Below are 20,060 nucleotides of genomic sequence, written 5' to 3'. Positions count from 1 at the left end.
CTAATCCAGAAACCTGAGACTCTTCTCTATGTCTCTGTCTCTCACTCTCACTCTTGCTTTCTTGTTCTGTCTCTCCCCTCCACGCCCCCCACATGCAATGGGGGACCATGCTATATGGTTTCTCTTTGCAACTCTCTCTTGAATCTGTCTTCTCCTTTCCATCCATAAAGTTACTCTTCCACTACAGGCCTCTATACTCTCTCACCTAGACTACTGCATCAGCTTCTTAAATCATCTCCCTAGCTTCTACCTCTTGCCCTTCCAAGCACACTCCATATAGTGCCACCATAATCTGTTGATATTATTAATGTTAAAGTCTTTCAAAATCTCCTCAATGTCCTAGAAGGTAAAGCCCAAACTCCTTAGTATAGTATCTGAGGCTTTACCCCACTTGGCTTTTGAGTTTCCTCCCAGCCTCATCTCCTGCCTCTCTGCACACTCTGCCTCCTGTTTGCAAGCTAAGCCAAGGCATTACTGAGAGTACCTGCAGCTGCTAGGTATCCTCACTTCAAACCTCCATGTCTTTGTGTCCATATTACATTGCTTAAAATGTTTTCTCAGGCACAGTCAGCTTCACAAATTAATAGTCATCCTTTAAGAACTCGTTTACATATAATCTTGGTGAACTAAGAATGGTAGAATCCACCGCAATGGCAGAATTCATCACTGTCTCCCTACACCATCACGTACATCCTCCATCATTACAATTAACAAGTTTTATTGTTTTTATCCACTGAAATATTTCTTTCTCATCAGGCTGAGCTTGTGAGAGGAGGGACTTTGTTTTTGACCTTTCTTCCTCTAGACTCTAAAATTGTTTGTACAATGTCTAAATTCTGTAAATGCAGAATAAGTTCTTTCAAAAGATAATCTTCAATCTTTTTTTTTTTTTCTTGCCAAAGTATCACTCTGTCACCCAGGCTGGAGTGCAGTGACATGATCTTGGCTCACTGCAACGTCTGACTCCCAGATTCAAGCAATTCTTGTGCCTCAACCTCTCAAGTAGCTGGTATTACAGGCATGCACCACCATACCCGGCTAATTTCTGTATTTTCAGAAAAGACTGGGTTTCACCATGTTGGCCAGGCTGGTCTCAAACTTCTGACCTCAGATGATCCACCTGCCTCAGCCTCCCAAATTGCTGGGATTACAGGGGTTAGTCAGCGCTCCCAGCTGATGATCTTCAATCTTTTGGACTTTGGTTTATCAGTCATAGAGTCTAACAAGGATTAGTTGAATGAATGCATTACTGAGCCCATCTGAAAACAGAAAAGTGGGGTTTGGCAGAAATTCCCTAGTGATTGTTTTTCACAGCTACACACTGCTGGTGTCAAGGGGCTTGCCTATGCTAGGGCTCGCCATTGACAAGACAGTCTTAAGGAGATATAAAAACAAGGCTCTGAACGTCCTTCCCTTCCTCATCCTCCCATTTCTCCATTCTTGTTTTTCCTTCTTACCTGTTCTGCCTTCAAACTTCCTAATAACTCGAGAAGGCTTTTAGCACCAGTTTCATGCCATAATAATATTGACTTGGCAACAAATGAAATCACTGCATAATCTCAAACCCCATGCCAGTCTTCTCTCTGGAGAAGAGATGGCCCAATCCACAGTTCACTTTCTCCCTCTTGCCTTAGTTGTCTTGTGAAGAAGGCCCTGTTCTATCCTCAAAGATCTGGTGGCAAAAGGTAGGAGGAAGGGGAAGAAGGAGAAGGAAAACAAAGGCACGAATAACACAAAAGTCACATATGGTGCCCCTGAGTGGCTCAGATCTATTAACGATTGGGAAGATGAATAGTTTGCCTTATTTAAAGGACTCAAGGGCTTGGAGACATCCCTCACAGAGACTCACCAGCATTGCTCATGTTGCCATGCTCTTCCTGACACAGTAATTTGTTAGGGGCAGAATTATCTCCAAGTCAACGGAACTTGATCCCTTGTGAACACATAATGACACCTTCTCTAAGGGGTTCCAGATTCTATCAGGCAGTGACCTACTTACCTCTGGTGTAGACCTTAATCTGAAGATGAGTCTTTATCTTACCTAATCTGCTGAATCCCCCTGGACATACAAGACTCCTCCTCTACTTAAGCCTTTAGTTCATAGTATTTTATTTGACAAGTTATTTATAATTGTGCCCAAGATCTCTTGTCTGCTCCATCCTCTCCCATGCTAGGGTGACTTTTGCATTGATAAACTCAGCTCCTAAGAGTCTTGTAAATGATTACATTTGATGTGATTTTAATAAGCAATATCTCCTGGATATTCAGCCCACTTAAAATATCAACCTCCGTGGCTTGAGCCTAGGAGTTCAAGGCTACTGTGAGCTATGACCAAACCACTGAACTTCAGCTTGGGCAACAGAGTGAAACCCCATCCTTAACAAATTAAAATTAAAACATTGGCCTCCAAGAGGCTTGAATTCCCTTCCTCTGAAGGCTCTTCAGACACTTGGTTTTCTCATTAAACAACTTTTTGTTTTTCCTGCTCTTCCCTAATAGGAAGTAAATATTAAGATGAAAGACCAACAGCCCTATACCCCTTAAAAATTTAGCCAAGAATTGCTGAGAATAGAATTCTTCAATGTCACACCCAGAGAAGGATTAAAGAATTTAAAAGTCTTGGGATTGTAGGGAAGTTTATATAATGTCTAAAAGACCTTCCCATGGGGGTGGGGGGAAAACTGGAAACTTGAAGGATTATTGTTAATAATGAATTGTCAACAAATCACTTACATTTGAAAAAGTGCATACTTTCTTTAGCACATATAAAGACCAAATACTGCATTTTAAAGTGATTTTAGTGAGAAGCAATTCTTTCTTTACACCTCGATGCTTTATGTATCGCAAGATGAGTTTGTAGTTTACCCTACTTTTTCAATCTGTTATCAATTACCTTATTCATCAGTCAGTTTAACATACACACATCTTAAGAGAGTTCAGGGTGAAGCACTGCATGGTTCTATAATGTCATAATATTCCTTGAATTATCAACTCTTTTGCAAAATAAATAGAGTTGTGGTCTCCTCCTAAAATAATGGCATATACAGTAGTCATATATACCCACATTCCTTAAGATGGAATGCTTTCAGACTGTTTTCAATCCAGCTGTGTGCACCTACTCTTGAGTCCTAATTGCTGCCCCACCATCTTTCCCACAGCTCAAAAAGGCTGACTGCTGAAGCCATTGACAACCAAATGGGGTCACTCTAAAAATGGTAGGGATAAAAAGCCAGTATCACTGGCCAAAGCTTGAACTGTATAACGGTTAGATCCCTGACCCTTTCATGACCTTCTAGTTACCAAAAGAAAAGGGCATCAGATGTCTCCCAAATGTGTGGTAATAGGAGTTACCTTATTGATAGGGTTGTTGTTAAAAACCTAAATTGCCAGGACCTTCCCCTGGCAATTCTGATTTAGAAGGGATGGGGCTCAGGAGTCTGTGTATTTTCCAAGTGCCCCAGATAATTATCATCAGGCAAATATAGAAAATATTGGGGCCAGGATGCAGTGCCTCACATCTACAATCCCAGCACCTTGGGAGGCCAAGGCGGGTGGATCACTTGAGTATGGGAGTTCGAGATCAGCCTGGCCAGCACGGGGAAACCTCGTCTCCACTGAAAATACAAAAAAATTAGCCAGGTGTGGTAGTGTGCACCTGTAATCCCAGCAACTCAGGAGGCTGAGGCACGAGAATTGCTTGAATCTGGGAGGCAGAGTTCACAGTGAGCTGAGATCACGCCACTACACTCCAGCCTGGGTAACAGAGTAAGATCTGTCTCAAAAAAAAAAAAAAAAAAAAAAAAAAAATTAGCTGCTAAATGCAATAGAGCTGCATTCACATCTCAGATCTGATATTTACTAGATCTGATCTGGTATGCAAAACTCTGGGCATTTCTTTTACCCAAGTGCACAGTTACCCTGGAAACGACAGCAGGTCTCTTTGGCAAAAATTAGGAAGAATATTCACAGTAAATACTTGCAAAATATTGCAAGATATAATGGGTAAAATGCTTTTTTTTATTTCAGAGCTACTAGGTCTGGCTCAGGGCTGAAAATTGGATGAAGGTCCTGATTCTCTACCATGACAGCTCATTTTGGGCTCCTGTTCATTTATTCATTCACTCAACAAATATTTATTGGGTATGTCTATGTGACACAAACTCTTCTAGGTGTTTGGGATGATCATTGAATGAAACGGTCTAAAATCCTTGCCATCACAGAGCTTATACTCTCCAGTAGAATGTTATTGAATGAGGAACCTCTTGATCAATAACCACCACAAAGAATCTGTGGGTTAGATCATTCAGATAACCACACGAGCTGAGCTGCCTATTAGAATAACTACTCTTCTTTTGTTTTTGGTGGTTAACATGCCCTCCAATAGAAATCAGAGCCAATTTCAACTATAGCACATCTTTTTCAGCATTTGTGGTTGTCCTCATTGTGCCATTCCTGCTAACACCTCCTCTAGTGAGTAAGTGTTGTCATAGGCACTGCCATGCATAATCTCTCATTGCTCCTGAGCTTCTGAGTTTTCCTTCAAGATGAAAAGTTTTGGGCTGGTCGTGGTGGCTCACGCCTTTAATCCTAGCATTTGGGAGACAAAGGTAGTTGGATCGCCTGAGTCCAGGAGTTTGAGACCAGCCTAGGCAATATAGTGAGATCCCATCTCTATTAAAAGATGATTTTTAAAATTAAATGGGTATATATATATTATATTTAATTATATATTATATATATTTACTTTAAAAATTAAATGTATATATATTATATATTTACAATATAAGTGTATATGTATTATACATTTAATTTTTAAAATTAAATGTACATTGCGGGGCACAGTGGCTCATGCCTGTAATCCCAACACTTTGGGAGGCCAAGGCAAGCAGATCACCTGAGGTCAGGAGTTCGAGACCAACCTGACCAACATGGAGAAATCCTATCTCTACTAAAAATACAAAATTAGCTGGGCGTGGTGGTGCATAGTTGTAATCCCAGCTGCTCAGGAGGCTGAGGCAGGAGAATTGCTTGAACCCAGGAGACAGTGGAGGTTATGGTGAGCCGAGATCACGACACTGCACTCCAGCCTGGGCAACAAGAGCAAAACTTCGTTTCAAAAAAATTAAATATACATTATATATAATTAAATATAAATTTAGAAATATACATATATACATAAAGAAAAGTTCTGGGTGGAGGATCTGATTGCTGAGTCTAGGACAGGTGCTCATGTCCTTACTGTCAGGGCCAGGAGAGGAACTGTCTGGCTCCCCCGGGCATCCATGGGGAGACAGTCCCTTCAAGACTCACACAATAATTTTTCACTCCAAATAGGAAAGATGGTCAGAGAGTGAGTGACCAAAGGGTTTTGAGATACACACACATATCTCTATGTTAACTGAATTCTGTGCTTAGTCATATGCACCTACGTTTAACAGGAAAAAGAACTACATGATGTTTTACTGGGTGCTTGGACAACACTTGCTTACATATTTTTCCTGCTCTTCTCTTTATCTCTCCGTCACTTTGTTTAAACGGGTCACTCAATACCCAATGAAGAGCGAGTGCCCTTTCCGGGCTCATGTAAAGATGGTGCCCTCTGCTGTACAGTGGTTAACATTACATTTTTCTTCCCAAAACTCCACTCTGTAATTTGAAGGTTTTGTTTCTGTTTTCCCCAAACATAATCTTTAGTTTGTTTTACTTACCAAAGTAATTACGATGACTGTCAGAGTGCTCACACCTGCTGTGACATGAGGCGTACAGAAAGGCCCTTATCATCCAAACAGTAGGTCTGTCTATTCCACCATCATATCTGGCCTTACCCATAATTCTCTGTGGCTTTGTAGGCCCCTGCTAATATTATTTTACCTGGAAGATACGTGTTGTGAGATATAATATTTGGAGGCAATCATTTACTACAAGAGATGAATTTATTAGTGTTTAACAAGGCTTCAAAAGTACTCAAAATGGAACAGGGCTAAGAGTTAATAAGTAGTTTTGGTATTTCTTCAGCTTTCGTCTTTGTGGAGAAATAGTATCTTGAAACACTAATATTTGGGTTTTGCTTCCCAACCCTTTATGACTTTTCCTCAATTTAGTCAAAGATGCTGCATCAAGATGAGGTCAGTTATAATAGCAAAAACCAAAAAGTGAATTTTAGGTTAAAAAAATATAAAATATGTTCTTAATATCAAAAAAAGCGAGGTGTCTCCAGGCATGGTGACTCACAGCTATAATCCCAGCACTTTGAAAGGCTAAGGCTAGCAGATCACTTGAGCGCAGGAGTTCAAGACAAGCCTGGGCAACATGGCAAGACCCAGTTTTTACAAAAATCAAAAAGAAAGAAATTTAGCTGGGTATGGTGGTGCCACTTATAACCCAGTTACTGGGGGTGGGTTGTGGGGGAACTGAGGTGGGAGAATTGCTTGAGCCAGGGAGGTTGAGGCTACAGTGAACTGAGATGGCGCCACTGCATTCCAGCCTGGGTGACAGCAAAACCCTGTCTTAAAAAAAAAAAAAAAGTCGAGGGGAGGCCAGAGTGAAGTAGAAAACAACTTTGCATTGTCAATGGAAAAGCATGTACAGAGGAGCAGATTCCCTGCCCCTCGACCTCAAGGGTACTAGAGGAGGCTCAACAGAGCTAGAGGAAGGAGGAGCTGCAAGGCTGGGCCAAGGCAAATGTATCCAAGGTTGTGGGGGAGAAACGAGGGGCTGGGAGCCGGAGGTGACAACCAGGAAAAGGGCAGAACCTATGGGGGACGCTGCAGAGCTCCACTGGTCCCCAGGACCAGAGAGAAGCACAGAAGCTGAAATGCACCTGAGGCCTATTTTATTCCCACACGAGCGACCCCTGTCCATCTCCAGTGAGGAGCAGCGTTGTTGTCTGATCGTCCCAGCGATGCTGGTGTCCGCTTTCTGTGGAAGCTGCCTGCTGGTCACACGGTGAACGTCTGGCACACGCAGGCGATCCCACAATCTGAGACGTGGCTGAGCCCCCTCTAAATGACATTGGGAAGGATGCTCCACCCCCACAATAACTCAGAATGCCCACCAAATCCCAAAACCAGGGGGTAAAGGTCCCTGACAACCAAACAACTCATGCCTGCTGCACCTTTGCTTTTGAGAAAAAGGAAGAGTAGGGCCAGAACCAAAAGAGGCATTTGTTCTAGGAACCAGAATTAAAAAAGGAAACAAGAAAGATGATAATTCTCTAGAATCCCTGCATCCGCCCTCCTCTGTCCTAACTGCATGCTTTAGTCTTGACCGGAGTGAGGGAAGCTTGACAGATTCTTCATGTCCTAGTATGAAGGCACTCTTTGTAAGTCCCCGGTAACTTTACTCAGAGTTCTACCCTCCTTGACAGCCAGCTATAGCATTATGTGACATAGCTAAATAATCTAGCTACCTCAAGCCACTTTCTTAATCCTTATTACTCACCTCTAAACCTCCCTGATAAGACATTTGTGAGGATTAAAAAAAAAAGGCAGCATAAACAAGCCATTGGACTTTATTATACACAAGAACCAGAAAGGAGTGGTTCCAGATGAGTCTACTGCTTGGAAATCAGTAAGATATGTACAGAGCGATGGGCTGAAAGGCCTGAAAGAAGAATCTGCCAGACTCTACACTCAAGGAGACTGGGCTGAAGGAAGTCTGGAAGCAGATGAGCCTCTGAGCCCTCACTACATGCAGCGTGTTGCTTTGCTCTATTAAACTCTGCAGAGGGCGGGGCACAATGACTCACACCTGTAATCCCAGCATTTTGGGAGGCAGAGGCAGGCAGATCACTTGAGCCCAGGAGCTCGATACCAGCTGGGGCAACATAGGGAAAACTCATCTCTACAAAAAATAAAAAATTAGCTGGGCATGGCACGATGGCTTGCACCTGCAGACCTAGCTACTCGGGAGGCTGAGGTGGGAAGATTGCTTGAGCCCAGGAGATTGAGGCTGCAGTGAGTGGTGACTGCATCACTGCACTCCAATTGGGCAATTGGAAAGAACCTGTCTAAAAAGAAAAAAACCAAAAAATCCTGCAAAAGAAGTTACCTTCCAGGGTCTGATGTTTTATTTGATAAATCACAAAGCAATCAAAGGAAAGACCTCAAGAACATTCTAGGAGTTCTCTAGAGTCAAAAAACAGTCTCTTAAATATGAGCATTGAAGAAGTCCAGACCAAGAAAGAATGAGGAGGTGGTTATTATCATGGGTACATTATTATGTACTAAATATGACTAGTGGTAGGCATTCTATGTGCTGGGTGAAGGATATTTATAAAAAGGCCTAAAGGCAGGATATCATGAATTTATTTTAATGTTCTCATGGTAGGAGAACGAGGGATGCGGAGACGTGTGGGGCATGCAGATTACTGTTGCTGGAATTGAGGAGAGAGGGGAGGGGATGGAAATACTTGGGGAGCTGAGAGTGAGGGTCACAGTTGCATATCTTGTTTCATTCTCCTGTCCTCTGCACACTGCTCAGGAAATGAGACTGAGAGAAACCAAATGGGAAGTGGGGTTTGCCTGTCCCAGAGAAGTCTGATGCCTCACGATGGCACGCCTCTGAAGGAAGGATGCAGGATTCTCCTGTCTGGCAGCTCTACCTCCCACAACTTCTCATCCAGATGTCCTGCTGTATGCAGACAATAGAGAACCAATTGTGGCACATTCAGGTTCAGGCCTTAACAAAAATATAGCAATATCACCAAAAGGAGAAGCCGTAGATCCAGATCATCAAAATGGCACTGAAGATCACATGCCAGCAGAAGAAGGTGGTGACAAACATAATGTCGTTTCTGTCATCAGCCATCCATTGATAGCCAGAGATTGGTTTGAACAGCATAAAGCCTATGTGCATTAGCCAAGAGCCTGTGATCGTATACAGAAAGGCTTTCATGATCCAGATCAGTGGCTTGTTGGGAGCCCACAGCTCTGCGGTCACCACCATAACCAGCAGGAACATGGCCTGTGTGAGCAGCACGTGAGACTGCAGCTCCACTCCTTCTGTGTCCTGCAGGTGAGACACCATCAGGGGCAGAAATATGAACATGCCCAGAGCTTGGGCACCTTGCTCCAGAGCAGCACATCTCTTAGGCAACAGGTTCTGGCTCACCACATCTACACACTCACTCGGCAAGAAAGTCATATGGAGAGTGAGATGCTGCCACTGTTTGCGGAACATGAAGTTTCTCTGATGATACATCTTGCTGATAAGTACGAACTGTCTAGGAAGTCTGTGCAACTCTTGGGCTACTAAAATGCAGGCACTCAGTATCTTCAGCAACCCAATGTAGTATATTTACCGTAGCTTTGCCCATCTTCCTTTGCTCCAGGGATGGCGTGGTGGATACTGGACAGGGTCATTGCGTATCAAGGCTCTGGAGACAAGTCGTGCATGATAAAGTCCATAGAAGAAGAAAGACAGCCCTGGGTACAGATGACCCTCAAAGCCTCCCATTGAACTGAAAGTAGGTCTGATCAAAGGCAGAAGCAAAAGGCTCAGGAATGGCCACTCACTCAGGGCCACCTCAGGCTCTAGAATGTGGAGGGAGCCTCCTGAGGCTTACTTATATTCTCTATCCAGCCCACTGAATCCACATACAGAAGGGAAATGGTTTTGGAGGAGGCCCAAACCTATGGTGGGGTGGGTGTCATGGTTTCCATCTGGTCTTCTGCTCTGGTTCATTGGTAATCGGCTAACCATTGACAAACAATGAAATAAGCATTTTCTCCAGCATAATGCTTGGGCATCTGCTATTCTGAGAGACTATACTAGAGGGTCTCCCCGCTTGCCTCTCCTCCCACTAGCCCTTGACCCCATTACTACCTTCCTTACCTCCCTCCTGTACTAGTCTGTTCAGGCTGCTATAACAAAATACCATAAACTTGTGGCTTATAAACACCAGAAATTTGGCTAGATGCAGTGACTCATGTCTGTAATTCCAGCATTTTGGGAGGCTGAGGTGGGAGGATTGCTTGAGCCCAGGAGTTCGAGACCAGCCTGGGCAACATGGTGAGACCTCATTTCTACCAAAAACAACAATTATTTAAAAATTAACTGGGTGCAGTAGTGTGCACATGTAGTCTCAGCTATTCTGGAGGCTGAGGCAGGAGGATCCTTTTAGCCCAGGAGGTCAAGGCTGTAGAGAACCATGATCAAATCTTGTGGCCTTTCATTAGTCTTACAAAGGTAGTTTCAGGCCGGGCATGGTGGCTCCTGCCTGTAATCCCAGTGCTTTGGGAGGCTGAGGCGGGTGGATCACTTGAGGTCAGGAGTTCGAGACCAGCCTGGCCAACATGGTGAAGCCCCGTCTCTACTAAAAATATAAAAGTTAGCCAGGTGTGATGGCATGTCCTTGTAATCCCAGCTACTCTGGAGGCTGAGGCAGGAGAATCACTTGAACCCAGGAGATGGAGGTTGCAGTGAGCAAAGATCGTGCCACTGCACTCCAGCCTGGACAGCTGAGCAAGACTCCACCTCAAAACAACAACAATAACAAGTTATTTAACTTCTCTAAGACTCAATCGCCTCATATGTAAATGAGGAATTATGGGGATTCCACAAAATATTGTATTTTAATGCAAGTTATAAATATAAATACCTAGCCAGGCTTGGTGGTGTGCGCCTGGAGTCCCAGCTATTTAAGAGGCTGAGGTGGGAGGATTGTTTGAGTTCAGGACTGCAGTGAACTATGATCATGTCACTGCACTCCAGCCTGGGCTACAGAGTGAGACTCTATCTCAAAAACAAAACAAAACAAACGCCAAAACCTAAATAAATAAATAAATCTTTTTATATTAAATCTATGTATTGTATTATATTACATTATATGCTAATTATGTTAAATGTATAATAAGTACATATAAAATAAATATATTAAATAAATAAATACTTTGTTAGTCTTAGGACTGGATGAGGCCAGTAAAGCTAATTTCTTCCAAATTCCTCTTTTTTTTACAGATGAAGCTGAAGCCCACAGAAAAGTGACTCACAGGATGTCACATGGTTATTAGCAGGACAAAATATATGCTGAGATGCTCAGTCACAAGGCAGCTGTCAACAAGAAATACAGGAACACCCCACCAAGCTCAGCACAAGGCACAAAAGTTAAGTGGGCCAGGGCTGTCACTGCAGTCTTCGAGAGTCCTTCTTCCCAGGGAGCCCACAAATTCATGGGAGAGCCCCGCACTCGGGCAGGCCTACGGGCTGGATCTTGTTCTTCGGTCCCACACTGTCTAACCTCTCAGTAATATTTCCAGGAGTAGAGACCAGAACTGGGGAACAAGGAGAGTCAGCACCAAAGAACAGCAACCATCTCTGCAGAAGTGTCTCACATGAACAGATACCCAGTGCTATGTTGTATAAATCCTGAAGTCTAGAACACAACTGAAAAAAGCTCGAAGGAAATCTCCAGTTGTTTTAAAAGCAGAAGGGAAGAGGCTGGTCAACATGGGGTCCAGAAACACAGATATTTAAAAGTAAGAATTTATCTGACTTTATCCAGTATTGCTCAAAGAGAAAGATGTTATTTGGGAGAAAAAAAGCAATTACTAGAGAAGTGAAATCTTTTTGGAGAAGAGACACTTTGTCGAGTTTTTCCTTTACCTGCTATATTTTTCCTATGCATTTACCCAGTTATCTATATTCTGAGTCCATGTTCACCAGGAGGTACTAGTTAAGTTGTCCCTAGGAACCCTGATCCCAGAGCACGAGGAAGAGGAAAGTGTGGATGGGTGTGTGTGTGCTTGTGTGGGTGGTGTGCATGGGGGATGGGGGTCTTCCAAGCAGGCATGAGTATTTCAGTCAAGAAAAACATCTCCTTCAACATTAATGAATAAATAGGCTTTCTGGTTTATCTATTAGTGTCAGTCAGTCCTTCAGAACCCTGATCAAATGATAAAATTGAGCTTCTGGATCTGTAAAGCTGAGATTTGGGTCCTGCCCAGATTTATCCTGCCTTCTGTGATCCCCACATCCCCACCCCTCTTTCTGCCATTTCAGCTACAACAGTATCTAATACTGTTCACATCACTTACTTGCAAAACATGTGGGAATGTGAGAGGTGGTCTGGCAGCTGCAGCTGCAGAGAGAATTGGAACCTCTGGCTTAAGTGGTCATGGTTTTCCATATTACCTTAATGAGCAGAAAGATTGGGTCTATATGCTAAAGAAATTTGACCCTATGGGACATCACACTTGCTCAGTCCATCCTTATTGTTCTGTTTTATTTTTTTTACTTGGAATTCCAAAATCATACTCAAGCCATCCTCCTGTATTCTCCCCAGATAACAAATACTCGTGACACTGAAGCACCATTAAGAAATGCTTCAAGACGGTCCTCACCTAACAATTGCAACCTCTCCTCTGAGAGTCTCTTAAATTTCCTGTCTCTTCTGTCTGCTACCCCTCAGAGACTCTGTAACCAAAGTCTTCAATCTGTGAGCCATGAGGCCTTTTCGCCAGCCATGCCCTTTGGAATCTAGTCTTATCAAGGTCTTTGATCATGCTGTGTGAGGCAATCATGGTAGCATCTCCCATAAAGGGAACAAGTTTGACTCTTTTCTTCATATCTTAAATTACTACCAGGTTATTAAAGATAAAATGGGCCTGGTGCAGTGGCTCATGTCTACAATCCCAGCAGTTAGGGAGTGTGAAGCAGGAGGATTGCTTGAAGGTGATAGTTCGAGACCAGCCTGGACAAAAAAAGCAAAGCCCCATCTCTATAAAAATAAAATAAATAAAAATTAAAAATTAGCCAGGCATGGTTACACTAGCCTGTAGTCCTAGGAGGCTGAGGTAGGAGGATCCTTTGAGCCCAGGAGTTCAAGGCTGCAGTGAGCCACGATGCTGCCACTGAACTCCAGCCTGGGTGATGGTGAAACCTAGTCTCAATAAATAAATTAATTAATAAAGATAAAAATAAAATAACTTGAAAGAAAATAAATTACACATTTATGTGTAAAAGGAACACCCCAGAAACCTTAACCTACTCCACTGCAATTCAACAAATATTTTTTAACCACCTATAATCGGCCAGATCCTGTGCTAAAAGCTGGCATTACAAAGACACTTAAAATATGTTACCCAGCCTTAAGGAATTGAAAAGCAGTACCTTTTGAATTCCTTAAGGCTGGGTAACATATTTTATGTATCTTTGTAATAGTAGCTTTCAAAGTATGGTCCACGGGCACCAGTGTCCCCCGGGAACTTGTTAGAAAGGTAGAACCCCAGGCCCCATCCCAGACCTACAGAATCTGAATTTGCATTTTACCAAATCCCTAGTTGATCTGTATGTATATAAAGTTTGAAAAGGACTGATTAGCAGAAAACACTGAACTAAAATCATCTTGTATTACATTTTATAATCGTAGTGTTTAAAAAAAAAGTGCAGTGGGAACACAGAGGAGGATGTGGTTAATTCTGGTGGGGGAAAGTTAGGGAAATCCCTATGGAGCAGTAGACAGTTGCATTGAAATTTAAGTTGAATAGGCCAACAACTTGGGAGTGCGGAGCAGGTGAGGGTAGGAGCATTCTGGTTGGGAGGTGGGAGGTAGGTCCCCTGGAGAGCCAGCCTAGGACAGAGGGAACAAGATCTCACCCAGGGATGTCAGTGACACGCTCCCCTTAGCACTGACACAGATGAGGCTCTGAAGTCTCTCATGGTCCTTGTCCCCAGACTTCCACACTAGGAGCTGATCAGTGTGTGGACAGAGAGAGGGCTCTTCCCAGCTCCTCACCCTCAATGACCTGTCAGGCATGAGGGGCTGATGTTTGCAGCCAGCAAAGGATGCCGAATCTCAGATCTCGTGCCAGGCCACCTGGTCCCTGGCAGTAACTCTGCAGAGCGACCTTGGTAAGAAGTAGATGCACGGATTCCCGCAGATTCCCGGCAGCCCAAACAGCCTCTCGGGAGAGGGCTTCCCTTTCATTCGGATTGTGAGGAAAGTTGACTCTGGAGAAATTAGAGAAGTTATGAAAAATAATGAAAAGGGTTTGGGTTAGGAGTCGCAGCCTGGCACCTTGCTGTATCTTTAAGGAAGTCTTTGGGCCTCTGCTATAAAATGAGGATGGACCAGATGATTCCCAAATCTTTTCTAGCCCCGAGAGCCTGTGATTCTGGCAGCTTCCAGACAGTTTAAGAAAGGTCTGCCATTTCCCCCCTTTTCAAACTACTTTGATTCTCCTGGAATTCACTTCTCGGTGGCAAAATAAAACATTCTTGGGGACACAATCTTCCCACAAATCAAAAGGGCAGAGTCTGGGTTGGATTGTCCATCAGCATTATATTTAGGGAAAATATATATACAGTGATTAATGATGAAATAGATATTAAACATCAACTATGTATTTTGCTTGTCAGCTGAGTGGGACATCAAAGAAGCAGAAGCCTGGGTTCTGGCCAAAAATAATCTCACATATATTTGGAGAAATACAACACATATTAGTGTAAGAGCCAAGGGATATGTTCCCTGTGGCCTTCCTGAAGATTCGCTGAAAAACCACTGACAAGATGCAGATTAATAGCAAGGCATACAAATTTATTCACTGTGTATACATGGGGAGAATCAGAGAGTGACTGTCCACCTCCCAGCGGGGTTCAGAAGCCTATATACCATCCTTGCAAAACAGGTTATGGGAGCAGAGAGAAGAGCCATCTGTTGAGGATCACTCTGCTGAAGAGTTACTGTTTGCCCTTCCAGGGCAAGAACTGGGTCTCATTCATCATTCTCTTTCTCTTTGCCCCTGTCTCCCCCAACACAAGGTGAATGAATGGATCAGGGAACAAAGATTAACTTGTACATTATCTTGTGAAAAAGCCTGTTCAGGTGTGGTTACGTTCTTGGTCTTACAGGGAGGGAAAGGAGAAACAATTGTTTCTCTTGGGTCTGGATCTCAGGGAGATAAATGTTTTGGGAAAGACAGCCTGGTGGGGAGGAGAACAGATAGACCTTGAGGCTTCTTCCTTCAGCATGTCCAAGTGCCATATTGTAGGTATCGGCTTTCTAGCCAACGTTAGTTAAGAAGAAAGCAGTATATAATTCCATAATAAGAATGTTCTATGAATGATAATTGTTAACATTTCACAGTGCTGAACACTTTATAGGGATTACTTCATTTACTCCCTACAGATCTATGAGGTGAATCATTTAGGATGTTTTTGACTATAAATAATAGAAGACCCTAAGCAGTAAAACATTTATTTTCTCACGTAGCAAGAACTCTAGAGGAAGTACAGAGCCTGAGCTGCTTAATTCAGTGGCTGAACAAAGTCATCAATCAGGGATCCAGGTTACTTTTAGGCTTTCTCTCTGTCATTCTCATTGACCTTATCCTCAGATTAGCAACCACTGTGGTTTCGAGATGGCTGCCACACTTCCGGTTACCTCATCCTTACAAACGTCCGGGGGCAGAAAAGAGACTTTATTCTATAAATATATATCTGTGTCTATATACTAGATAATATATTTCTTTATATTCTTTATATTTATGACAAGGGAGGACTTCGTCCAGAGACCCTGCAGCAGAATCTTTCTCACAGGTCCCTAACTAGACCTGGATTTCCCACCCACACTTCAGTTTATCACCATGGGAGAAAAGGAGCATGCCCATGATTGACTGGGCTCCATCTGCTTCAGTCTCTGCAGCCACGCCAGCATCCAGGCCTACCTCCTCTGATGTACAGGAGAGGAAGGAGGATAGATACCAAAAAAAAAAAAAAAAAAAAAAAAAAAATGCCACACACAGCATAATCCCTGCATTTTGGGAGCCCAAGACAGGAGAATAGCTTGCCATAAAAGGGCCATAAAAGGGAACAAGACTATATCCTTTGCAGGGACTGGGATGGAGCTGGAGGCCGTTATCCTCAGCAAACTGACACAAGAACAGAAAACCAAACACCGCATGTTCTCACTCATAGGTGAGTGTTGAACAATGAGAACACATGGACACAGGGAGGGGAGCATCACACACTGGGGTCTGTTGTGGGGTGGGGGACTAGGAGAGGGACAGCAAGGGATGGGTAGGTTGGGGAAGGATAACATTGGGAGAAATGCCTAATGTAGATAATGGAGGGATGGAGGCAGCAAACCACCATGGCCTGTGGGTACCTATGCAACAGTCCTGCAAGGTCTGCACATGTACCTCAGAACTTAAAGTAAAGTTAAAAAAAAATTTTTTTTAATAGTGGACCATAGTGAGACACTTGTAGTCCCAGCTACTCCAGCGGCTACTGGGAGGGTCACTTGGGCCTAGGAGTTCAAGGCTGCAGTGAGCTGAGATTGCTCTACTGCACTCTAGTCTGGGTAACCCCGCCTCTAAACAAAACAAAATGGGGATTCTATAGGAAGAAAGAAGAGGCACGTGGCTATTAAGAAGGCAGACAATTATTTTCATTTTATAGTTCAAGAAACTGAGGTTTTGAGAATTTAAGTAACTTGTTCAGGGTTGTACAACTTGTAAGAAGTAGAGTTGGGATTCAAAACAAGCCCATACCCTGGAATATTCCAGATGAGGTCCAACATCACCTCGTTCTGCAGCTCTCCTGACCCGCACCCCCAAGCCATTCTTTATTCCAGGGTCACAAGGCTCGCCTGCACCCCTGAGCACTCCTGCACATCTACTGTTTGCCTCTCCAGGGCAGGGACTGGGTCTCATTCATGGTTCTCTTTCTCTCTGCCCCTTCCCCCTGCCCCCAACACCATGCTTATTTGCTTTTTTAAAATAAGTCTCCATCTACCTTCCTCATTGGATTTTCCTTTTCAGGATAGAGTACATCTCCTTTCTTTTGCCTCTTCCTCACCCTGGTCACTGCCTAGAACTTAGCCTTAACACCTGGGAAATATTCAGCATAAAGAAGGGCTCAGACTTTGGACCCTGACAGGCCAAAGTTTCAATTCTAGCCCTGCTACTGCCTGGCCATATGGCTTCAGGCAAATGACTTAATTTACCTAAACTGTAATCTTCTTATCCACAAAATTAAGATATTTACCACACAGGGTTATGGGTAATAACTGAATGAGATAATGTGAGTTTAGCATAGCCCTGAATTAATAACATTTATTACAGTGTCTTTAATTAACTAAAATAATAAAAATGAAAATGAATGTTAGCATAGTATGTTGCAGTCTGCAAGGTGCTTGCACGTACACTATCTAGTCTGATGCTTATAAAAGCCATGTTAGATGAAGGATGGTCTCTACCTGTGACTACTGGGGACGACTGAGTTAGAGTGAGTTTCAGAGCCTTGCCTCTTTCAGATTGCTCTGTCACTTCCTGGGGTGCTACTCTCCTTCCGTGTGTGTGCGTGTCGCTGACCCTCCTTGTTGGGATTGCCTCTGTTATTGGTTCAATTGCGTTCCCCTCAAAATCCATATGTTGAACCCTCTAGAACCCCAGAATATAATCCTATTTGGAAAAAGTATCATTGCAGATGTAATTATCTAAGTTAAGGTGAGGGCATACTGAAGTAGGTGGACCCCGATCCAATGCGACTGGTATCTTTACAAAAAGAGAAAATTAGAATGCAGACATAACACAGGTAGACCACTATAGCTATAACACAGCTGGAATGAAGGCAGAGACGTGGGTGATGTTTATAAGCCAAGGAATGTCAAAGATTGCCCACAAACCACTAGAAGCGGAGGAAGAGGCCTGGAACAGATTCTCCCTCACAACGATCGGAAAGAACCAATTCCGCTGCCACCTTGATCTCAGAATCCTAGCTTCTAGAACATGAGAAGGTAACTTTCTGCTGTTTAAGCCACTCTATTTGAGGGGCTTTGCTACAGCAAGCTAACATAGTCTCCTTAGGCAGGGGGCTCTAAATGACAGCAAGCTAACATAGTCTCCTTAGGCTGGGGGCTCTTCAGCCAGGATTGCGTTTTCCTTTGCAAGCCTCATCTGCTTGTGCTGGACACCACTGGATTTTACTAATCCAGGAGCAGATTGTACATTAATATCTTAGTTTGGGATGTGTGCACTCCTGGTACCTGGAGTGTGAATTTGGAGAGGTTTCAGATTCTCATGGGAGCTTTGTTTTATTTTCCACTTGCAGTTCTTAGCAGAGAGCAGTTTCTTTGCTCTCTCTTGAGCTGGTGGGAGGAGTTCATCCAGCCTCCCTTACACAGAAGGGACCCCATTTCCAAATTTCCTAATCCAGCTGTTACGCAGGAATCTGAGGTTTAGTCCCTTAAGATCATATGTCCTGTCCCCCTTTTTGTATGGAAACCTCAGCTATTAGGACTTGTATCTGGGGCCAGTCTCACCCTGCCAGCCACAGGATCAACTCATTTATGAACTTGGCTTCTAGCTATGAGTCACATTTTATAGTTCATCCCCTGGGGATTTTGGTTTTCTTCTTCAGATATTGACTAAAAATAATTTTTTTTAATGCTGCATCTTATTTATTTTATCCAGCATGTCTTTTCCTGCCGGGGTGGGAAGTGGGGGGCTAAATCAGTCTGCCATGTTGCTGAAAATCAAAGTCCTTGGAGTAGGCATTAGAGAGAAGTCCGTTTTCTAGAGAAAGTAAGGGCGTTTGAGTCAGGGCAGTTCCACATCTAGGTGGGTGTTTTGCTTTCTTCTTAGGGCATGGTTCAGTCAAGCCATTGCAAGCATGTGGTGGGGAGGGTGTATTCCACAATATGGAAAGGACTGCTCCTGGAGGCTAAGGTTTCTCCCACAGGAGGGTCCTAAGTATGACTCTCTCCTCCTTCCCCTTCTCATCAGGAACCTGTAATACTCAGGAAAAAGCAGAGAACATTGCTGGACTGGAATAGTGTTCCATGCCACCTGAAAAGGATTTCCACTTCTCTCCTTGGAAGGAGAGACATGAGAGTCAAGTACAGAAAATCCAAACTACTTAAGTCAAGGTTAGAGCATGAGAAATCGCCCACTAAACGGTTTTCAGATCATAATAAAGAGCACCTGCTCACTCTCATTAGCATTATTTCCATCATGGACTCACACCCATAAGAGACAGCCCAATTTCTCAGGTAAGAGAAACAGATGAGGGTCTGCGGCTTTAAGGCCCCTGAGAACATGAAGTTCCTCCTAAGTGGTCTCACGAGTCCCCCTGCATCAACAAGATTTGGTACTGAGATGCTTCAGCCAAGTATTAATAGTTAGCCAGCCCAGAATGTTCTAGAATAGCCTTGTGCCACACCATATAGAAAATCAGGCCTGGACCCTGAATATGCCACTGCCAGAGGAAACCTGCTTGAGTTTCCCATCAAGAGAAGCGAGAACTTCCATATACCCAGAGCAACAATGTAGTTACTGGGGTCATTCTGAAAGCTGACTCAGGTACATCAAAATAACTCTTACCGTTTGAACAGTCATAAGAATTGACAGCTTGGCTATGCAAACATCAGGCAAGAGGGAACACAGGTGTTTTTCCTGATTTTCTGCCTATGCAGATGTAAAAATTATACATAAACATTTTCACACACTCTGAACAGAAGTAATGTCACTCACTTCTCTTTTTTTCTTTCCCTTTTTTTTTTTTTTTTTTTTTTGAGGTGGAGTCTCGCTCTGTCACCCAGGCTGGAGTGCACAATCTCGGCTCACTGCAGACTCTGCCTCCCGGGTTCAAGTGATTCTCATGCCTCAGCCTCCTGAGTAGCTGGGATTACAGGAGTGTGCCACCATGCCTGGCTAATTTTTGTAATTTTGGTGGAGGTGGGGTTTCACCATGTTGGCCAGGCTGGTCTCCGACTCCTGGGCTCAAGCGATCTGTCCTGCTTAGCCTCTCAGAGTGCTGAGATTACAGGCGTGAACTACGGTGTCTGGCCATGTCACTCATTACTGAAATGAAAACACTGGCTTCAGCCCCCAAGACTGTCAGGAAATAGACCCTTCATCATCCACCTCGATTTCTCCTTTTCTCTAAGAACCCCACGGCTGATGCAGTCTCAAAATCTATTGAATAGCCAGCCATTCTCAGAAAAGGGAGGCTGTGAGTAGTGCTCTTGCTATTGCTATGGTAACAAGCCCCACCCCTGTTCCCCTCCACCTCTCACCCTCATCTACCATGGGGAACTGACTCCATAGCTCCCTAGTGCT

The 20,060-nt window shown here is 43.6% G+C and overlaps 1 protein-coding gene and 1 pseudogene across 6 annotated transcripts in view; both read right to left on the bottom strand.

Annotated features, from left to right (window-relative positions):
• The window catches only part of RGSL1 (regulator of G protein signaling like 1), a 144,448-nt gene that overhangs the window by 79,031 nt on the left and 45,357 nt on the right, over window positions 1-20,060 (bottom strand). For 5 of the 6 annotated variants that reach the window (XR_010340481.1, XM_064370852.1, XM_064370856.1 and 2 more), the window contains one exon: window positions 5,709-5,871. Coding sequence is in view for 5 of the 6 variants with exons in the window: in XM_064370852.1 (XP_064226922.1) it covers window positions 5,709-5,829 (121 nt within the window). In the remaining variant the exon portion in view is untranslated. Of the gene's footprint in view, window positions 1-5,708; window positions 5,872-13,596; window positions 13,908-20,060 lie in introns of those variants that run through there. The other variant, XM_064370853.1, reaches the window with a different exon arrangement.
• Window positions 8,536-10,143, bottom strand: LOC105711784 (transmembrane epididymal protein 1-like; annotated as a pseudogene).

Source organism: Aotus nancymaae, unplaced genomic scaffold, assembly GCF_030222135.1.
Source record: "Aotus nancymaae isolate 86718 unplaced genomic scaffold, 86718_ANA_hifiasm-v0.15.2.pri h1tg000108l, whole genome shotgun sequence".
Classification (NCBI taxonomy): domain Eukaryota; kingdom Metazoa; phylum Chordata; class Mammalia; order Primates; family Aotidae; genus Aotus; species Aotus nancymaae.
Note: the sequence above shows the minus strand (reverse complement) of the source record. Positions and strands in the feature narration are given on the sequence as shown.